Raw genomic sequence first — 22796 nt, 5'->3', positions numbered from 1 at the left:
GCGCCTCTCCTGGCGGAATCCCGGACGAGCCGGAAGCTTCCGCGAGCAGCCGTGCGTCACGCAATGCGCACGCAACGCACGGCTCTACCGTGGATCGAAGAAACCTAGCCTCCCCCCACCCGCTAGCCGGGGCAGCCCCGCTCTCTTCCCGAAGCCGCCCTCCGCCCCGCCCTCCTTGTCACTCAGCGCCTCTTTCCCCGCCCACCCACTGCTCCGCTTGCCAATGAAGGCCCGCTTTTCCCCCTCCCGGAGGACGTTGCCGAGATTTTTTTTTTTGGAAACGTGCTTGGAAATATTTGCATATTTATCAGGCCGAGGTTCTCTCTGCACCAATGCGGGCGGGCGGCAGCGTCCTCCTCATTAGCATACACACCTCGCCGTTCTGCATAGCGCAGCAGCAAGCAGCGGCAGGCGCCGGCGCCGGGGTTGGCGAGGAGCGCACGCAGTAGCCGTCCGCATTGTGTGCAACCCTAGAAGGCGAAAGAAGGCAGGCAGGCTGCTGGCCAGGCGAGCGCTGGAATGGCTGCAAGGTCCACTTCCTAGCGGGGAGGCTGCGCTACACGCGGCGGCGGCGGCGTCAGGAGGGGAGCTCGGCGAGGCTGCCATGGCAGAGCCCAGCGGGGCGCGTCCTTACCTGCTCGCTTGAGAAATGATTGACGACGAGCTGCCGCCTCTCCATGGAGCGGGAAGGAAGGGGAGCCGCTGAAACGTCGGGGGGATTTTGCTGAGGGGAGGAGGAAGGGGAAAGGAAAGAGGACTCGGCTGCTGCTGACGCGGAGCGCTGAGGTGGGCAGCCAGGCAGCCAGCCGGCCGCGATAGCAAGGACTCGGCTCAGGCGAAGAAGGGCCGAGCGAGCGAGCGACTGACTGGACTTGGCCCTTTCGCCCTCGACGGGGAGACCCCATCTCGGCGGCTCCCCGGGTTGCCCGCGGGCAGGTCTTGGCGCCGAGGGCGGCTCTCGCGATGCGCTGCCTGCCGCTGCTCGGCTTCTTCGCCTGGGGCTTCGCGAGCTTGCCTGGGCCCAGCCGAGGAGCTTCCCCTCCTCCCTGCCCGCTTTCCTGCAGCTGCGATGGGGACGGCGGGGTGGACTGCTCCGGGAAAGGGCTCGCCGCCGTGCCCGAGAGACTCAGCGCCTTCACCCACACCTTGTAAGTCGGGCGGGGAAGGCGACGGGGGGGGGGGGAGTTGGTGGTTGCGCTTGCCTTCACCTTGCCAAACAGGTTGTGTGCGCTTTCGCAGCCTGGCCTGAGGGGGGGGGGCGGAGGCGGGAAGGAGCCTCTTTCTTTCCTTTCTTCTTTGCCCCAGGCCTGACTGCGAAGCTTTACCTGCGTGGAGATCGGCCCCGCTGCTGCGAACCGAGAGCTGCTGCGCGTACCCATCGCCTACCTGGGAAGCGAGTCCCATTGAATTCAACGGGACTTGCTTTCGCGGAAGCGCGCGTGGTGTCGTGCAGATTAGATACGGGTTTCTTCCTTTCTTCTTTTTTTACACAGCCCTTTTCCTGTGGGTGCTCCTTCAAAGTAAATTAAGTGGGGCATCCTCGCAAGTAAGTGTACTTAGGATGCCAGTGCTTAAATTGTAATCCGGATTCCGGTGTCCACTTTACTTGGTGTCAGGCAGCCGCCCTGAACACCTCGAGACTTAAAATCGGGGTGTCGTTTTCAGGATGGCTAAAAGGCTATTTAAAAAAAGTCGAACTTTTTCTACCACATCCGTGGGTATTCAGGTGGTAACGTTTCTGAGTGCTAAAGGGAAACGGTTGGTAGTTCACTAATTTTGCATTCATGAACATAGGCTACAAGGATGTGGTAACAAACACCTAGCGTAACTCAAATGTGTGTGTATGTGTGGTGTCAATCCTAGGCATCCTATCTTATTGAAGTTCCAAGTAAACAGAGATATGACTGGCTGTAAATTCCAAGCCCTGTTTTACAAACCAGCAGGGAAGTTTTAATTGAATTGAGCCTAGCTACTGATTTGCCACATTGCCCCCTTTATTTTATTTTATTTTGAGGCTGTGTACACAATACTGACTTAAAGCGCAGGTGGGTCATTTTTCTCTCTCAATTCAAATGGAATCTGTCACTTGGGGGGGGGGAATGCATCAAAACACAGTATTTCATAGGGAACCATAAGACTGATACTGGATAGATATGGATCATGGAGAACGTGTCGGGTGGGAGCACACTGTGGATGCAGAATGAGCGGGAGTGTAACCACAGCCTTAGCCTGATTCTCCAATTCTCATCCTTTTAGTTTTTCTAGCAGAACATAGGAAGTAGCCTTGTACAGACTCTGACCATTGGTCCATTGAGTTTAGTATTCTCTACACTGACAGGCAGCAGCTCTCTGGGCTTTCAGACAGTTCTCTCAGCCTTACCTGGAGACACCAGGGATTTGACCTGGGGCCTTCATGCAAAGCAGATGCTCTACCACTGTGCTGTGGCTCTTGTGGAAAAGAGGGATGGCCCTTGCAGCAGTCCTTGTTGATCTTCTGGTTAAGATCTATGTCCTGAATAAAAAAAGGGGGGGGGACAATGGCTCCTGTTGTTGTTTAGTCGTTTAGTCGTGTCCAACTCTTCGTGACCCCATGGACCAGAGAACGCCAGGCACCTCTGTCCTCCACTGCCTCCCGCAGTTTGGTTAAACTCATGCTGGTAACCTCAAAAACACTATCCAACCATCTCGTCCTCTGTCGCCCCCTTCTTCTTGTGCCCTCCATCTTTCCCAACATCAGGGTCTTTTCCAGGGAGTCTTCTCTTCTCATGAGGTGGCCAAAGTACTGGAGCCTCAGCTTCACAATCTGTCCTTCCAGTGAGCACTCAGGGTTGATTTCCTTCAGTATGGAGAGGTTTGATCTTTTTGCAGTCCATGGGACTCTCAAGAGTCTCCTCCAGCACCATAATTCAAAAACCATAATTCAATAGCTCCTAGCTGCTAACTTTCTCACCCTCATATCTCTTGGAGAAAGGAAATACCAAGAGATTTATGGAGAGGTAAAAGTAGAGCTTAAGCACCTGATAGTGTCTGTGTCGCCTGAACAAAAGCAGTCTGCTAAATTTACAGGTATGCTCCCAAGCAGACCTGGTTTGGTTAAGGCAGAGCCAACATACAAATATTTTGGTGTTGCAATATTCAGGCATGTTGACTAATGATACCTGCCTTTCTGTATAAATCAGTTGATCCTGACATGTTACTGGGGCTTGGATTTGAAAACAGATGCAGTAAAACTGAGATTCCAGTACAAATAATCCCAGCCTTTCTATCTAACAATGCCATTATAAGAAAAACTAAATACCTCAGAAAACAATGCTAGGTGTGTACTGCATCTAGGATTTCAAGGGTGTGGTGTTCTAAGGTGTGTGTGTGTGTGTGGTTAATCACACCTGGTGCTGTGTATGCAGACTTGTCTTAAAAGCTCTGAGGAATTTCCTAATTTTTTTACGCTTTTGGTCCTAAAGCTTGCTTGAGCATTCAAGTATCCAGTGCTTTAAAGGAAATTATAAGATATTCAGGGAGCACTGAAGCAAAGTCCTGTTTGGTTTCAAAGATAGTTGGAGGCTATATGCTGAATTTGTCAGCTGAGAAGATTTGAGGCAGACAAGAAGAATCAATAATTAATTTTGAAATGGATTATGTAGCAGAGTTGCATTGTTTAAAGGCCAAGAGAAGGTGGTGGGGATTAACATTAAAAATAGCTGTGTATATGAAACCAAAGAGGATTAAGGTAGATAGGAGTGCATAAAATAAGGATTATAAATATGAGAACAGGTTTGGAGTAAGATGAGGTAGCTAGCGCAGGGCTGTGTCATTTTTAAAAAATCAGGAGTACTGTGTACTTTAAACATGGAGAGAGGGTACAGGTACTTGTGCAGATACTCTCCTTTTTCATTATAATTATTACGGTTTTTCACTTAGTCACTGACTGCTATTTCCACAAAATAGAACAGATTAGGATAGGAAATCTAGGCAGGGATGCTTCAAGCATAAACACTTTTTCAACTGGATATTGGTGAAATATTAAAGGATAAGTATATGCTTGCTTAGTTTGGCTTGTGCATTTGAGATGTTGTGAGAGAGCTTGGATCTGCAATCCTATATACTAAGACAAAACTCATTCTGTGAGTGCCAGGTGATTTGGGTTATGCAGACTCAACAGTGCTACCCATAGGGGAACCCCCAGGTTTGCAAAAATGTACACAAAAAGTTGGGGGAGGGAAAAACCCTAAAAGGGTGTTGGGATGGCAGAGCAGCTCAGTGGGGACTGAGCATTCTCAGTTACTATGGAATATTTTTTTGTCTATTGAATAAAAACAGAAAACTTGGACAGGAGGACAAAGTCCCGAGAATGGACATGTCTGGGTGGGTGGCATGCTGCAGAGGAGCACTCCACACTGTTGCATTTTGTTGTAGGTGCTGCTTGTACAGTTTGACACTGAAGTACTGGCAGCATGCAAGGGTCTCACAATCTGATGGTTTCAGAGTGATAGTATCTTGAAATGTCTGGCTTAGAAAGTTGCAATGCTAAGCAAGCCTTCCCACAAATCTCATAATAGGGCATGTTGGGTGTGCCTCACCTTTCCATGAGGGGTTAACAGTGAAAAGCTATAATGAACGCTTGCTTTGAGCTGCAGTCAGGTCTCGTATTACTGAAATTTCACTTCTTTCCCCCCAAAGAATATTGTGGTATACATTTAGATGTTGTCCGCACCAAGCAGGCAGCATAAACGTCACTGCCCCATGGGAATTTTAAAATACTAATTTTCTTAGCAGTATATCCTTATCAGTTTCTGGATTAATTTCTTTTCTAGCCCACTGCCACAGATTATTACTATTACAGTGGTACCTTGGGTTACAGACGCTTCAGGTTACAGAGGCTTCAAGTTACAGACTCCGCTAACCCAGAAATAGTACCTTGGGTTAAGAACTTTGCTTCAGGATGAGAACAAAAATTGTGCTCCGGTGACACGGCGACAGCGCGAGGCCCCATTAGCTAAAGTGGTGCTTCAGGTTAAGAACAGTTTCAAGTTAAGAACAGACCCCCGGAACGAATTAAGTACTTAACCCAAGGTACCACTGTATAACCCTTTTGCAGTGTTAGAACTTTGACATTCACTTTTAGAAGTTTCACTAGGCCAGGTGTGATGCAACAGACTATATCCAAACCATTATTTGGAGATTCATGAGTGTGTCACAACTTTGTGTTGTTTACTCGCCTACTTTCTTTTGTGAACTCCAGTTCCTCCTTGACATCCTCCTATTTAATCCCCTTTCCCCCACCAGCATAATGTTTGCCAAACTAACTATAGGTAGTACAAACTATAGCTATGGAAAACCAAGAAGTGGAGAAGGCGATCCTTAGGAGAGAGTGTAAGATCCCGCAGAACATGCCAGAGCTTTTAAAATATGGGTTTGAGGGGAAGGTTGCATTGTGTTTATGACATCTGAACTGGGCCAAACATTTATGTTGTGTCCAGAATGTATGCTGAACTTCGAACAAACATGGACACACATTGTTTTCTTTTTCTCTCTAGTCATAGGAATAACTTAAATGGCTGCAAAGGGAAATGAGGGAAAGTGAATTGCATGTTAAGGTTATTCTGAGCAAGTTGAGGGATTGAAAACCATTACATATTTAAATTAGCCTTGGAAATAAGGTCACAAAATTGCTACCAGCAACAATTTTACCAGCCCATCTGCCCACACACATACGTTAATCATTTGTAGCATATCAGTGACCTAGAATAACAACTCTGATATTGCAATTGCTTATCTCCCAATTTACAAATGGCTCCCTGCCTTGAGGTGTTCCTTACTGGCCACAAATAACCAGGCAAATGGCTGTTTATAAACTGAATTATCTTAATATCTTATTGTAAATGAAGTTATTTTGTGATAATATAAATTAATATTTGAAAATCAGTATAAAGAAGGGAAGCATAATAGTTAAGATAGATACAAGTCTTACAGGCTAGCTGGCACTGGTGTGGTAGGAAAGAGAACAGTTTAATGGGACATGAAGATGCATGACTAGCAGTTATAGCAGTTACTAAAAATACTGTATGTACCGAAGAATCTCTTGGATTGCTTGGTTGCAGGAAACCTGGTTTCATTACCCAGAGTTTGTTGAGATTATGACATTGCATTGTTGCAAGATAGGTGATGTCCAGCACATTGACTGTGCTAACACAGTCAATTGTGTCTTCTGCCACAATTTCGCTAGCTTATACTAATGAGCATGCTTGCTTTCTCTTGCTCTTGAGGGTAGGACTCAAGGCAAAGGCTTCAAGTTACAAGAAAGGAGATTCCAGCTAAACATTCAAAAAAAACTTTCTGACATTCAGAGCTGTTTGGCAGTCGAACAGACTCCCACGAGATGTGGTGGACTCTCCTTCTTTGGAGGTTTTAAAGCAGGGGTTGGATAGCCTGGTCATGGATGCTGTAGCTGAGATTTCTGCATTGCAAGGGGTTGAACTAGATGAGCCTTGGGTCCCTTCCAACTCTTAGATTCTATGATGCTATTATCATAACTCAGTTGAATTGATCACTATGATCATAACTATTACCTACGGCAAGGAAAGCTTCTCTTACTGTCTTTGTTTATTTTCTCCATGCTTTGCCTTGACCATGTTTTCCTTTTTATTCAGGTGAAAGGACAGAGTAATGGCTTAAAATATCACAGTTCTTTGATGTTCAGTTGATATAAAAAGGAGGTTGCCAACAATCTGATGTGCTTCACTACAGGCACTTAGTGTTTATTGGTGTGTATTCACCATGCCATTGCTTGAAGTCCACCTAAAGAGAGTCAAATACATGGGAGACACCATAGCGAGAGAGCATCACCCAACAAGAGTTTTAGAGCCTTAGTGGAATTGATCCAATTCAGGATGATTGACTGACCTAGCATCTAGATACATTAGTTACCCTTTGAATAATAAAAAAACAACAACAGGCGTGAGTAGCCTCATCTGGAAGCAAGGAATAAAATAATCCAGTTCTAGTAGACATTTTTCCTTGATAAGCATTATAGTAGGCTGCAGTTATTTAACATTGTTCTTGCTTTCTTTAGTTTTTAGGATTCCTGTCAAACAATATGTCCTGTGTGGTACTTCTAGTGCAGCTGTACAGGGCCTGGCCATGTTTATTTACATTGGTTTATATTTTCTCTCTCCTCATCCTATGTATAGTAAAACCACAATTGCTGTGTTCCATTTGGTTTGCTTCTTTCATACCAGTTGTCTTCATTTAGCTTCCCTCACTCTAGCCTCCATAATTTTCTTTCCGAAAATTGTACAAGAGGTTTATCTTTCAGAACATGGAAATCCAGAGTGCTATGCTCAGTTAAAATAGGTTAAATGCCAATTAGAAATGTTGGCTACTGCTTAATATAAATAAGTGAAGTCTTCATGCTTGGTTTCTAATAATAGAAGAGACACTAACTTTGGGCAAAGGTTCACCTGAAATTAATTAGGCTTCCATTTAAACATTATCTGAATTAGAGTGGAAAAATTCTTCCTCCAATGAGACCTGTTTGTACAAGTTTTGTGTGTATTTGTTCTGGAGGGAATCTTAGTGGAGTATCTTCTTTGTAGAATGTCTTTCATCAAGCATTTTTGTAGATGCCCACTTAAATGAAAAGGAGTGTGCAAAAGAGAGTGACATCTGTTTCATGATGTTGCACAAGAACAGAATTAAAAAGCCTTCTAGGTACAGTGCAATATTTTTTCAATAAGGGAAGACTGGAGACTAAAACTGCCTCACTCTAGTCTTGGTTTGTGAAAAGGGTGGCATTACAGCCTTTATTTTCAGTAGGTAAGCTTTAGAAAAGACTCATTAGCTGCTCTTTTTAATATGACCATTAATGTTTATATTGATTCTGAGGTTCGTTTATGTTTGAAATGTGTTTTTCAGTAACATGCAAGGCACTCTATCTTTAATAAATATTCAGTGTATTTCCAACATAGAACCATAAAGTTAGAGGGGTCCTGAGGATCATCTAGTCCAACCCCCTGCGATGCAGGAATATGCAGCTGTCCCATATGGGGATCAAACCTGTGATCATGGTGTTATCAGCAGCATGCTTTAACCAACTGCTTTAGTTCATGTGGGTCTCGGATCTTTTTTAACAAAACGGTAAGAATTTTCAAGTGATTTGCAGTTGAAGAAAACCTGTGGATGTGGTTTGACGATTGCAGATCAGTGAGCAAATTAAATGAACAAACAGAACCCTTAATTTAGAATGGACACTTAGTTTTGCTTTCTTTCGGAGCTCATTTTTGCAGGAAAGTTTTCTTTCTGTTTGCTATGCGGAGGGTGTACTGAGACTGGTTTGCAGTGTGGAGTGGTCGTGCATTACATTTAGCATTCATCAGTCTTCTAGGAAGTACCTGTTGTAAAATAATCAGGTTTAGCATATCTAACTTGGGGCTTCATGACTGTTTTGTATAATAGAATAGGGATCCTTTCAGAAGAATAAAAGTGTGCTGACAAAGTTAGGAGAGGGCATTGGTCTGTACTTCAGAGAGGGTGGTTGGTGGCTTTAGTTTTTAGGGGGAAAGCCCATGAAAGATGTTTGACAAGTTCACTAGTCAAATGACAGTCTGCAAGTGTTTTGTGCTCCTCGGCCAGCTTGGTCACCGCTGTGGCATTTGCTGCAAGAAAACTCTTGCTGAAGATATTCAACAATATTCTTGTTAGTTTCTCTGTAGCTAAATAGAACTCTGTAAAACCATGCAACTTCTACATTGTTACAGGGTATTAGATAAATGTTTTCCTAAGAGAGTTGTGCCATTTCTGATCAGATATATTCATGGCAGCCTTCCTCAACTTGTTGCCCTTCAGATGTTGTGGGACTCATTTAACTGTATTCTGCATGGCTAACGTCAAAGTCCAAAACATTTGGAGGATACTTGGTTGGGGTGAATTGATTTGTGGTATAAGTAAGTCTTGCTATAGTGTAGGGAGGGGTAGCATGTGGGCCTCCAGATTTTGTTGGACTACAACTTACATCATCCTTGACCATTTACCATGCTGGCTGGGGCTGGTGGGATTTAGTCCAACATCAACAACATCTGGAGATTCAGTTACAGATAGGTAGCCGTGTTGGTCTGCCATAGTCAAAACAAAAAAAATTCCTTCCAGTAGCACCTTAAAGACCAACTAAGTTAGTTCTTGGTATGAGCTTTCGTGTGCATGCCCACTTCTTCAGATACACTTCTTGTGTATCTGAAGAAGTGTGCATGCACACGAAAGCTCATACCAAGAACTAACTTAGTTGGTCTTTAAGGTGCTACTGGAAGGAATTTTTTTTTGTTTTAACATCTGGAGAGTCAGTTTAGTCACCCCACTTCTGTTATAGTGAGGAACTGTCTTGGTCTTTTTAGGGTGGCTTTACTACCTTTTTGTTTTTGTTTTGGAAAGACTTTAATATCTGAAGTGGCAGAATGATAGATATATTCTGTTTCCTTGCCTCCCACTATGCCCAAGGCTGAGCCAAACAGGTGAGGATTAATTAATCCTTATTCTGTTCATCCAGGCAATATAAACTGCACTTCAGTCACCTTACTTTTGCTGGGTTGCCTGTGAATTCCTATTCAAAAGTAAGAAAAATATGTCTAGTCTGGATATGAGGGTGTCTTTGTTTCACTGCACGAAAAATAGCCTTGTGTGTAGTGGTAAATGTGTGGTTGCGACCTCAAGAAAAGGTGGCAAAGAATGGAAAAACATATCCCCAGTATATCTTTTAAATGGAAAAAGTTCCTGAAATGTTGGGTATTGGTGTAAGAAGTGGAGGGGTGAGGTGAGGTCCAAGTGGTTTCTAGTCAGTATATGCTTAGGTGGAATGGAGATTCTTACATGTTTAAATGCTTACATGTACATAAAGAAGAGGTAGTTTATTCTGTGATAAGCCATTTTAGCATATAAGCAGCATACAAATTAATAAATAACATTGCAAAAATTACAATCCATACAGAGTAACTGTACTCCAGTTTATGTAACTTGAGGACCTAGCTTTATTAGGGTTGTCATATTTCAAAAATTTGTTGAGCTTTTTTTTTGCTATTTCAGCTATTTCCAATGACCGAATCCCAGTCCACAGGATTCACGAATGTGCCTAGTTCTGTTATACAGTATTATATAGTTCAGCTAAAACATTTCAGTTCCTTTCAAGGAAGTATTTCTGATGGGTTGCCTTGGCATTTTGCATTTGAACATAGTTTGGTTTGTCATGTTGTTGGAGGTAGTAATTCTTGAATTGCACACTAGTTTGCATTAATTCAGTGGCATGTACAGTGTGACTTGACAAAAGTTAATGTGAAAGTAGTTGGCAAAAGTCCGTGAAGTCCAGGCTGATTAAAAGTAGGTGCTATCTTGTGAACTATGCAATCACTAGGGATGTTTCATTAAGCAGCTATGTGAATTTAGTAATGAATAAAGGCCAGAGGTTAATGACCCATGACATGGCTTGTTTACTAATGTTGTTCTCGTTATGAAAATGTGTGAAACTGCCTGTTAGGAGAGCCTGATGCAGCTCTTGTTGGGTCATTGACCACACTTCTGAATCATCCTTATGTGGCTTAAGTTACGGTTCATTAAGTATATTAGCATCTGACTGGAATAATTAAAACATGCTGAGATGGCCTGTGGTGTACATGGTAAATCAGCTGATGTGAGGTTTCATATGTGCTTGGATCCTACAACAAATATTAATTTATGTGGAAGTTACATATAACTCAACACTTTTGAACATCAGGCCTTCTGTGATGGTATGTACAATTTGGTTATAGTATTTAGACAGTTATGCGATCTCATCTGACAATTGGCTCACATTCAGTTCTCGCTGTGTTGATGCATGCACACTTGGACAGATCCTTTTGACGATAAGCTTTCCCTTTACTTTTAGTTGCCTTTGAAATAATGATATTTAAAAAACCTGAGGAAAATAATAGGAAAGATGCATGGTATTCCAGAATTCAAAACCACTTCTTATTTAGAACAACAACAAACCCCCATATTTTAAAAAGAACATAGCTTTAAATTGTTATGGTGTCATGGTAACATTGCAATATATAGTACAGACTACAGATGCATATCTGTGAGGCACATAACTTTGCTTTGACATATGTTTAAGGAAACAAAAAGAAAGGATCTGTTTTTGAACAGGTGATAGTGTCAGCATATTTCTCCCATTGATCTGAGCAAGGCATCTATGAAAGATGAACTTGTGTTTTTATTTTAATTTTTAAAAAAGTTGATCCCTTTTTGGAAATCTCCATTTGGTGTCTGTGTTTGTCTGCTGTGGATTATAGATCAATACCAGTTTGTTTTTAGTTGTGTCACAGTTGGCATGTCTTTGGTTATTCTGCATTCTGGCACTTAAGCAAACTCAAGTTATTCATGAACATTAATGGGCTACCGCGGAGCAATATTGTTTAATACATTTCAGCAGCTGAAATTCTAGCTGAACTGTTAAACATGACACTTAAAATGTTGTGGGCATTTTTTGATTTATAGACATGGTTGCATTTGGAAGCGAAAACGCTTTAAGCTTGTTAAGCACATCAGAGTATTTTTTATGTTGAGTCTGTGTAGATTTGTGCAAGGAATTATATATGCCACTTTAAAAATTGATTTTTGAGGTTGCGGTCTTGACATTAACGGCAAATTGATTTCACTGAACTCAGTGAAATTATGCACACTGGTTGCATGGTAACCCAAATCTCCTTGTATGTATAATTATAAATCTGGAAATTAACTATTTTGAAATGTGCTAAAATAAGTATTTGGCTGAACTTCTCTGATTTCACAGAGGGACAGGGCAAGCAGAAAGGCCATTGGCTGAGCTGCTCCATTGTGACTTGTATAAAAGATCTTCCATATCTTTCTTCAGTCTAATACATCAACATGGCATCTTTTAAATTATGATTCAGTATTGGGAATGAATGGTTTTTGGAAGGAATGATCATACTTGGACAAAGACTCCCAGGATGGATACGCACCCAGGAATGAGGGGAATGAATTAAAAAGGAGTCTTGAGAATGGGCGAAGGACTGGAGAAGTGGATGGATAGAGTGGTGATATATACATTATTTAGGAGCTCCGTAAGAGGATAAGAGTTGGCATTGGGGTGAGATAACTAGCCACAATGATGGCCATAGGCCTCTACTCTTGCTGTAGCATATGATTATTTGAATGATGCAATTTCTACAACTGTTTTGAGGAGCTCAGTATTTAATGCTCTGTACATTTTATCAGTAATGCTGATCTGCAGTTTGGATTTAAAGACAATGGATGAGCTGAAGTTTTTCATTTACTTCTGAAATGGTTTGTTTTAAAGGACTACAGTTGACTTAGGGGTTGGGTTTTTTGTTGCATTCTGTGTCTAGAGAAATATTTCATAGTGTGAAAACTTGTGGACTCGTGTCTCCATTGGGGCTATAGAAAGGAAGCCAACCAATATTGTTATTGGGGAATTAATTTATATTGCCTTTCCATTAACACACACAAAGGGGCTAAGTAGGTATTGCACAAAAGAAAGTGCAAAGTGCAATGCCTCCTCCTTACTAACGTGCTTCCTTCTTGCTAATGCAACAAAATGGCATTGCTACCATAAACCCTTAACAAAATATTTGAGCTGTCAAGATCCTTGTTGTTTCTTGTATAGGTTTTGTTTTGTTGTTTAACAAACTCATGAAGCAGGCTGAAACACGAGCATCATAGAACCAGAATTTTAACAGGTATAAATGGTATTTAATTATGTTTAGGATATATGTATACTTATTAAAGTTTGGCAATGTAAACATATGGTATAGGATATGAAACGTATTCATGTACCTTGCTGATATAGATTTAAAGGTAAAGGTAAAGGTACCCCTGCCCGTACGGGCCAGTCTTGACAGACTCTAGGGTTGTGCGCTCATCTCACTCTATAGGCCGTGAGCCGATGCCGTCCGAAGACACTTCCGGGTCACGTGGCCAGCGTGACGAAGCTGCAGCTGGCGAGCCACTAGTGCAGCGCACGGAAACGCCGTTTACCTTCCCGCTATAAAGCGGTCCCTATCTATCTACTTGCACCCGAGGGTGCTTTCAAACTGCTAGGTTGGCAGGCGCTGGGACCGAGCAACGGGAGCGTACCCCGCCGCGGGGATTCGAACCGCCGACCATGTGATCGGCAAGTTCTAGGCACTGAGGTTTTACCCACACCGCCACCTGCGTCCCAATGTAGATTTAAGTGCATATAAACCTGGAAGTCTGCAGGCCAGATGTTTGGTACCAGAGTGAGATTTCTGTAGTTCACAGTCTGCATTAATTGCAGAAAACGGGTCCACATGTTGAAAGACACCACCTCCCTGTGCCCCCCAGGATGTCTACATGTTAAGGTGTGGATGCTTTGAGGCTGGAGAAGCCTGCAACAGCCCTGTATGGGAGCTGGAACCATGCACAATTGGGATCCCAACTTCTGTGGAAGCTTCTGCGTATATGCTTCCCTGGCTTAGGCATCCACACTCAATGGATGCATGTAAAAAGGTGACCGAGAGTCATGCAATCATGGAGGTGGACCATGTACATGGGTTCCCTTCACATGATTTAATGAATAAGGTGAACCTATGGGAAAGAAAGATGTATAATGAGCCAGTGTGGTGCATTGACTCATGTTAGGTTTCTTTGTGAGATACCAGATTCAAATCTCCCTTCATTCAGCTGTGAAACTCATTGTATGGTGGATGGAAAGTCTTCCAGTTTATCCATGCGTGTGAGGGACTAAGACAACTTACTAAGCTCCTTGGTAGAAGAGTATATGACAATGTAATAAACAGCTCTTAACTTTGCCTTTTGCATTTTGAAATATAAGCATGAGCATGTGCGCGCGCACACACACACAAATAAAATGATATTGAATAAAAATAAATACAGCAAATACAGCAGGCGATAGAAACCTGCAATGTATTCGCATTTGGTTCCTTTTAGAAAATGCTGTGAAAAGATTGCATGATCATATAGTTAATATGTTCTCCATTATAACCAGAACGTACTAAGTGAGAGTTGGAATGGCACAGTACAGTTCTGGGCAGTTGAGACTTGTGTTCTTTGAATTAATTTCAAATTCCTATGACCTCTATGGAGAATCTTGCCTGTTGAGATCATAATCTCATGCTTGGGTATTATGACGTGAAGTGAGGACACTATTCTACCTGAAGAATGCAGCAGCTGGCAACTTGGATGTGTTTCCTATCTCCCTTTATTTAGTCTCACTCCTGTTGGTGTTAACAAGTTTGATTTATTTTTTTATTAAGCTTGTGCTAATGTTGACTAAACTGTTAATATTTTACAGAACTAGCATTATGAGAGAGTTATGTTTGTACTAATCTGCTGATGTAACAGTGTTGAACATTGGTTCTAGATTCAGGTAGGTAGCCGTGTTGGTCTGACGCAGTCGAAATAATAATAATAAATGTCCAGTAGCACCTTAGAGACCAACTAAGTTTGTTCTGGGTATAAGCTTTCGTGAGCATGCACACTTCTTCAGATACACTGAAACAGAAGTCACCAGACCCTTATATATAGTGGGAGGGTGCGGTGGAGTTTTTCTCAGAAGGGTAGTAGGAGATGGGTGATTGACTCAATGGGTATGGTAAACCTGTGACTGTTAACGACTGCAATTAGTCCTACAGGAAAAAGCAAGGGATAGTATGCAGATGACCAAACACAGGTTTAGCATGTGTAGTGAGACAAGTATCCAGTATCTCTATTAAAACCAGGTCTCTCCATACTTTTCAGTTTAGTAATAAGTTGTAATTCAGCAATGTTCAGTATTACCCTGCTCCTGCCAACCTCGCAGTTCGAAAGCACGTCAAAGTGCAAGTAGATAAATTGCTTTACTTTTTACAGTGCATAGACCTGTTTTTTGAGCAGAAACCAGAAGATAAACTTGGGCCATCTCAAGATTCTTTTTGAATGGTATCTGGACACAGAACTAATGCACAAACATTGCTCAAAATACCTTTTAAAATTCTAGCTTTGCATCTGTCCACTTTTTGTTTGAAATCTTTCCTTTGACTTTAATGACAAATTAAGTTCCATCAACTAAAGACAATGAATACTAATAGCTGAAAGAATAAAATGGGTGAAGGGGTTAAATTATTAACTATAATATTACTAGCAGAAGACCTTCTTATAGACCTAATATTTTACAAGTTCATCTATAAAATATCAATTACTGCCCCTGAAATTAATCTGGTGGTGGAGGAGGATCTAAACTAGCAGTGACGGAGTAGGAATTGTCATCTCTGTGTTTGGCAGTGGTGGAGAAGGCAAGGGAGTGAACCGAAAATTAAACAGCCAGCCTCACAGTGCCTTTGGACAGACCTATGGAGGAGCTGCTCTGGATAAAATGTCAACCTGCCTCAAAAAGGATGTGTTAGAGCTGTGAAAGGCAGATTAAAATAGTGAAGGTGCTGTTGCTCCTTCCTTATAAACAAAACAAAAAGCTAAAGGATCTAGGTCCTTTTTGTTTAGGGGAGAAAAAGACGAGTCCAGAGGTTTATAAAATTAGTGTGGAGTGAGCTGCCTCTCCCAGTGAGTTGTAACTTGAGGTCACTCAGTGAAACTGATTGGCAGTAGACTGAGGGCCATCAAAGCACTTCACACAAGACCTAACTCAGGTATTAAATTAGATGCTGCAATATGAGATTGCTGCTCACATTAGGTGACTTTAAAGAATGTTAGGACAAATTCATGGAGGATAGTTCTAATAGCTGGGAGAGTAAATAGAGAGAGCCTCCCTATTAAGAGGCAGTGAACTTCAGATTTTCAGTTAGCAGCAGTGGGGAGTAGAAAATAGTGGAAGATGGTTGGTGGCAGTCATGTCCAGCTTGTGGAGAGGCTTATTTGTTCGGGCATTGTTGGAAATAAGCTGCTGGACCCTTAAATTCTTAATCAGATGAATAAATATATGTTAATGTGAGTGTGAGAATTCTCTTCTGATCAGATTCCATGTCCTTTATTGGAGAAGAGTGCTTATGAGAAGGAATTGAAGTACTTAGAAAAAAATCAGGAAATCAGATGGAGTTCGTTCAGATGTGGTGGCGGTAAGGAAATAGGCAAATATTCATGCACTCTCACTGTAAAAACATAAAATGGTCTTTGTGGTTATTTGAACATTTGTTAGGGATACATCATTTCAGTGTTTCTGTTATCTGCATGTTTGGGTTATTTTTCTCTTGTGAGTCATGATAATGGTCCTCTTCTTGTTTTAATGTTCTACATGCATTTATTTGTGATACTGTATTCAGTGTTGCCCTTGTAGCCACTGAACATGCAGTTTACCTGCCATTGAAAAAACAAAATGTATAAGCATAGGTTAGGAATTGGAAGGACAGGGAACCTAATTCCACGAGCCTGAAAGTGCATTAACTTGGTTTGTGTTCAACTACTCACTCCCCCATTGTCATGGCAAACCAATATTGAAACAGTGGAGTTTCAAGAGCCAGTTTGTGATATGTCATTGGAATTCAAAGAAAACAATAATGTTGAGATGGCAGAAGTTCCCCTTTAAAGCAGCACTTGGAATCCCTGCAATAGGTTTAAAACAAATTTTGAAGCCTGACCCTCCTCTTAGTAAAAGGCTATCTATTCACGCACTAAAATCTAAACTCCAGACATATTACTGTTTGCAATCTTTTAAGACCTGGCATTTTGCACTTTTCAGCTAGAGTTTGTCATATTTTATGTTATAAAAATTCCTTAGTGTCTGCACCACTAATGTGTATGTTTGTGTGCCAAATAAGGTTTCTCCTCAGGAGACCATAACAAGATTCTTCTCTCTCTCTCTCTCTCTCTCTCTCTCTCTCTCTCTCTCTCTCTCGTGTTTGTGTGTGTGTATATATACGTGTGTGTGTGTGTGTGTGTGTATATATATATATATATATAAACTTGCAGTGCATGTTCCTCTTGCTTTCAGCTTTGAGGTGAGCAGGCATTCTGATTATTTTCCGTTTCCTGTGACTGTGTGCTATTCTTCTTCTCAGCACTGCACTTAATATAGGATGCAGTGTACTTGGAATAGCTCTACACTCACTCTGATGATGATTTTCAAGAGCTAAAATGTAACAGTATTCCAGTTGCAAATACGTACACAAAAATAGTGTGTGCCAGTTTCAGAAATGTAGGCTTCTTTCCCCCTTTTAAATACAAGAAAACAGGCATATAATGCCTCATTGAAAGATGCCAGTGGGGGGTGCTTTGTGTAGGTCTTAATTAAGGGCTTTGTAAGTTCCAACAAAAGGAAAAAGAAAATGCTGCAGGTTATTGTTATTCCACCCCATTGGCTCGGCTAGCTGACTACCCATTGGTGCATTTTGTCCATTTTGAAACCGAATGGCACTTTTGTTCATGGTTAACAGAGGTGAAAGAAGCCAATTATTGGCAGTCTTTTCCACAGGGAAGCTGCAGACTGATTTAACCAAAGGCAAGTATGCACTTTTCCACAAACCAGGCTGCTTGTCTTTCTTTGGCACTGGATGAAATGGGAGCTTTCCCTTAACTTACATGCAGCTATAGCTGGGTAAAACCATTTCAGTATTTCAGGTACCACTTTTCGTTCAAATAGAAACTGCTTGTTTTCCACTTGCTGCAGGTGCTTAGATAAACGCAGTTGGTTTTACCATAGGAGCCACACGATACATTCCACTCAATCTTTGCCCCTCCTGGCTCGTAACAGCTAGTCACAAGAGACTAACTGACTTTTATCAACAGGAATGTCAGTGCCATTTTGGGGGTCATGGTTTGGGGAAGTGATCATGTGGTCTCTGTTGAAGATGCTACCTTTAGACCCAGTTGAGTTTAATGCTAATGGGGGACTTTGTGGATCAGCTAGTTGCTGAAATGCCATGTTGGCTGGGATCTCATATATTTCCCTACCCACTATAGTAGATTTGGAGCCTCGGGGTCCTCTTGGCCCCACAGCATTGATGCTATATCTTTGGTGGCAACTGCAGCCTGGAGTGTCTTCTGTCTGCTCTGTTGCTTCACCAGCAGTACCAACTAGTGGAAGTTATCCATGGTATTGTCATTTATGCCATGATAAGCTCCAGATTGAATTACTGGAATGCATTGTATATGTACTGTCTTGAAAATGGTCCAGAAGCTTCAAAGGGCACAGAATGTCATCACACCATTCTAGGTAGTGTCCTAGGAAGAAAGGAAGGTCAACTGAAGCCAAATTGGTTAGCATTACTTAACAGTTTGAATCCCTCAAAGAATAAAGTCCCATCTTCATTGATATAAGATCCTATTCCTCCAGTTTAGGAGCAACTTAAATCAACCATAATTAATCTCCAGCTTTAAGAAATACTAGGCAGTTTTTGGATTTATTCTTGTTTTCCACCTACTAAGAGACTTGTGCTTTTTGCCTAAGACTGAAGACTGAAGACAGATCCTGGGCATCAGCTGGTCTTTATATTCCCATAGATGGTTGCAACCATGGCATGTTCCTGCTTCCTAACCTGAAACTTGCATAGCACATGACAGAGCCTCATTTGAATGCTCTGCCTCCTTCCACATTCTGTCTTCAGACTTTGATGAGATGCATACAGCATGGTTTCACCAGTCACTCGGTCCCCTCACCCCATCTTGCATTGGAGCGCCAGTGTGTTTATCTGGGGGGGGGGGCAATAGGTGGAAGGGACCAAAGCCTATCAGAACAGTCCTAAACTCAAATGGGCAGCAGTGGGGTATGGTTGAATGGCACAGCCTCCAAAGCCTTGCTGCTCAAACCAGGTGGGCAAAACTCTGCTCCATGCTACACCAGCCTGCCACTGGCATAGCAATTGGACCTGATCCAGCAGATCCAATAACATCATCCATACTCCTGCTTCTCTCATGGATCCAGGTATCTCCTTAGTTTATTAGGCATCTACTGAATGGGCATTTCTGAGTGCAACTTTTCAAGATGAGATATTGCTGCAGCTGCTTCAAACATGACTGTAGATTATTAGTTTGTGTTTAAGAGCAGCATTCAATGTTGGCCATACACTTCATTTTAGCTTGCTGTACTTTATCTCTCTGTGTTTTGGTTTGGTTTGTAATGTATTGGTTGTTTTTTGTATTTTTAACTGTCTTTGGCTGATTTTATTGCACTTGGCCTTGAGACAATTAGGCAGAAGGTGATTAATGTGTTGTTGTTGTTTGTTAGTAATGTACCTCAAAATAATCAGTGTAAAATTGTTAATTTGAGGTGCATTGAGATTATATTCTAGTCTTTTGAGGCCTATCAAGTGCTTCAATGGGATCTATTTACTTCTTGGCATGTGGTTGCATGTTTTCAAGCTTGCACCCAACTATGTAATTATTTTTCAATTGTTGCTGCAAGAACAACATTTTGTCCTTGTTAGAAACTGTTTAGTAAGTTAAAAAAAATATTTTGGTATAAAATGTGCAGTAATACTTGAAACTATTTTTATGTAGAATTAGACAGTTTTGAACATGCTATTCTTGTTGGCTTAGTTACAGCTAAGGCTATATTTATAGTCCAATTTTGCTTTGGTTTTATTGCACTTTTTAAATATTAGCTTTCGAAATGTTAGGCTTACTTCAACTTTTAAGGCTCATATTGCTTTCTAAATATTGGGTGTGGCCAACAAGAGATCCAAAATAAACTGGATGAAAACTGAAGGAAATCTGAAATACTTAGTGTTTCTAAACTAGGCATTTGAAACTGGAGTGCAGCTGTTGAAAACCCCCTGTGGAGGAGTTACTTAACAGAGTGAAGATGGTGACTTTATTTTGTGTGTGTGTTCGAAAATGCTGTGAGTTTAGGTTGCATTCCTAGTCATACTTACTGATGAGTAAACGCAATCAAATTTAGTCAGCTTGCTTCTGAGTAGACATTCATAAGGAATATACTGTTAGGCCTGTAAATATATAGTTTTTCTTTAGGGAAAGAACACATTCTCAGTGGCTTCAGAGTTTCTATCTGTGAAGAAGGTTGTTTACTTATGACGGGGTGGAGAACCTATAGCTCTCCAACTCTAGTCAGCCCTGAGCCATCCTGACTTATGGCTGGGGATAATGAGAATTGTAGTTCAGCAACAGCTAGAGGCTCCTAGGTTAGCAACACATAACTCAGAGAATTGTGTTCATCTTCATAACTGAGTGCTATTTCATTGTCCCACCTCCAGTATGGGCTGTTCTCCTAGGTTACAAGTCCCTATAGGATTCTATTGATACAATACCAGTTCTAGGGTACAAAAGATGAGTTGCTTTTGCCTTTCTTCACTTTTTGTACTTGACAGCTCTGTAAAGGACTCAGTCTTTGTTCCAACTATACATTTGCATTTCTCTGTATGTTTTGGCAACCCAGTACTCTTGTCCTTTCATGATGTAAATCTTAGGGTTGTATAGGGGCTCTAGTGGAGCTCCAAAAAAGCATTCCAGGGTGTGGAGATAGTATGCCCATGCCTGTTAACAGCCCATCTAAAGCACACACATATTCATCAATAGATACCATAGTTACTGTTTATTTAAGACTTATTCAGACAATAGATGACTTCCTGTCATAGGGTGATACAATGCAATACACTGAACATGCTCACACTTCTTGTGTGTTGCTGGCTTACCATAGTTTATGCTAATGTGTGCTGTCCAATTGTTCTTGCTTCATTTTCCTCTGGGATAAACAAACCATGACACCACAGTTAAGCTTGGCTGCTTGTGACATCTGAATTCAGGATCCTGGCTTTTTGCTTCATAAGAAGCAGGTCTCATTAGCCAGCTGTAAGCCATAGTTTTGTTATTGGTTTATGAAACAAGGCCTTTGAGGGATCAGTAAACCAGGTTTCTAGGCTCAGATGTTCTAGGAAGCACTGCTTTGTGCAGAAATATAATACGACAGTCCCCCAGTTACTGTATTGCGCATTTCTGAGGTTCAAACTTTGGTGTTTTGAAGGAATGCTAGTTTTAAAATGTAAAACTGCCTAGTAGTATATATTTTTCTACTAGTACTAAGCAAGTGGAACCTGCAACTAAAAGGGGCACTGTGGGCTGCTCCTGTTCAGTGTTTTATGCATATTATTTTATTTTTTTAAATTTTTGATACTGTATTTCCATTAATTAATTCCTTGAACATCTTTCATTTCTGTCCCTTGGGATGGTTGAAAATAGTTCTTCAATATGAACCAAGAAGTGACCTGTCCTGGCAATTTGATGTTTCTCTCTACCCTCTTTATAGCTGTATGTGTCTTCTTCCACCCCACTTTTTGTTCCCTTCTTTCCATTCCACCTATGACATGGTTTTCTGCCATTCCCATGCATGTTCTCTGTCCATTGAGGATACTCAGAACTTATTGAGCTAGTGGGTAGGTGGGTATTTTATCCTGTTTAGGATTCTTTCCTAAATATTTTTTTTTGTACTTCTGCAAACTTTCTTGTGCATGGCTGGTTTTCATTCGGGCTTACATAACTGTGAGCACTGAATAGTCATTGGCCCATGGCCTGTTTTTTCCTCTCCCCCCCCCCTTGTTTCACTTGAAGGTCATGGCCCAAGTCTTCTGTAGGACTGTGTGTGTATATTCAAGAACTGGGTCCCAAGTTTCAAACTTAGCATGGGAAGAAAAGCTGCATATGCCACTGAATTTTCTCAGGAACATTGGCATCAGCCCCAAACCTCGAATGTATAATGCCCATGTTGTTTCCCTTCCCTAATGATCTGGCTTAATTTCAAGGTTTTTCCATGCATAATCAATGGAAAGAGAGATTTTCCACTTTGTTTTGGCACCTCTCTCTCTCTCTCTCTCTCTCTCTCTCTCTCTCTCTCTCTCTCTCTCTCTCTCTCTCTCTCTCTCCAAATGATCTCAAGTCTTCATACAAATGTTACAGATAACCTAGTACACCTGTTTGCTTGACACTCCAAACTTGGCTTGCAGAGTGTTCTGTTTTTCAGCACTTGTCCTAAGGAGCTGATATCCCAGCCAATATTTTAGTCCTGTTGGCAAGTAGGCATTAGTGTAAAAGAAACATGTGCATGAATACACACTGTTTAATTATTAATACAGTTGCAATTGGGACATAAAAACCCCCCTTCCATTTAAGTGTGCTGCTTGTTCCCATCTGTAGAACTCATGGTTCTCAGTGCGCATTTAAATCTAACGGTGAAATTGGCAAGAATTCTAACAATATACTTTCCCAACAAGAGTGAGTTGCAAGACAGTTGTTATTCCAGAGATTTCTTTAAACATACCGGTGTTTAATATGTCTGTTTCAAAAAAGGGGGAAATGCTAGTCAGTTATATGAGCTAGGCTGATGGTTCATGGGCTGCTGATGGTGTAAAATGTAGGCAGACAACCAGAAAACTACTGTGTAAATAGATTACTATCATTATTATTACTATTATTGTTATATACCGTATTTATTTATACCCGCCTTTTGCCCTGATGGGATTCAAGGTGGCTTATAAAAATAAGAACTGCTAAAAACATAGAAAAAGCAGTCATTAAGAACAATTAAACTTTGTTAAAAGTAAAACTGTATATATTTATAAAATATATTAGAACCATAAAAATCCTTACAGCACAAACAGCCCAGCACCATTTATATATATATAAAAGCCTGTGTTCAACCAAACTACAGTGGTACCTTGGGTTAAGTACTTAATTCGTTCTGGAAGTCTGTTCTTAACCTGAAACTGTTCTTAACCTGAAGCACCACTTTAGCTAATGGGGCCTCCTGCTGCTGCTGCGCCACCAGAGCATGATTTCTGTTCTCAACCTGAAGTAAAGTTCTTAACCTGAGGTACTATTTC

At 41.5% G+C, this 22796-nt stretch overlaps 1 protein-coding gene across 2 annotated transcripts in view; it reads left to right on the top strand.

Moving 5' to 3' along the window:
- Nucleotides 1-336: 336 nt before the first annotated feature.
- LGR4 (leucine rich repeat containing G protein-coupled receptor 4) overlaps nt 337-22796 on the top strand; it is an 82282-nt gene continuing 59822 nt past the window's right edge. Inside the window, exon 1 of one of the 2 annotated variants that reach the window (XM_081882800.1) lies at nt 337-1148. In XM_081882800.1, coding sequence (XP_081738926.1) covers nt 964-1148 — 185 coding nt within the window. In that variant the 5' untranslated portion in view covers nt 337-963. The remainder of the gene's footprint in view (nt 1149-22796) is intronic. The other variant, XM_081882799.1, reaches the window with a different exon arrangement.

The sequence above is a fragment of the Podarcis melisellensis genome, assembly GCF_964234715.1.
Source record: "Podarcis melisellensis genome assembly, chromosome: 1".
Classification (NCBI taxonomy): domain Eukaryota; kingdom Metazoa; phylum Chordata; class Lepidosauria; order Squamata; family Lacertidae; genus Podarcis; species Podarcis melisellensis.
This window is presented reverse-complemented; position numbering and strand designations above follow the sequence as displayed.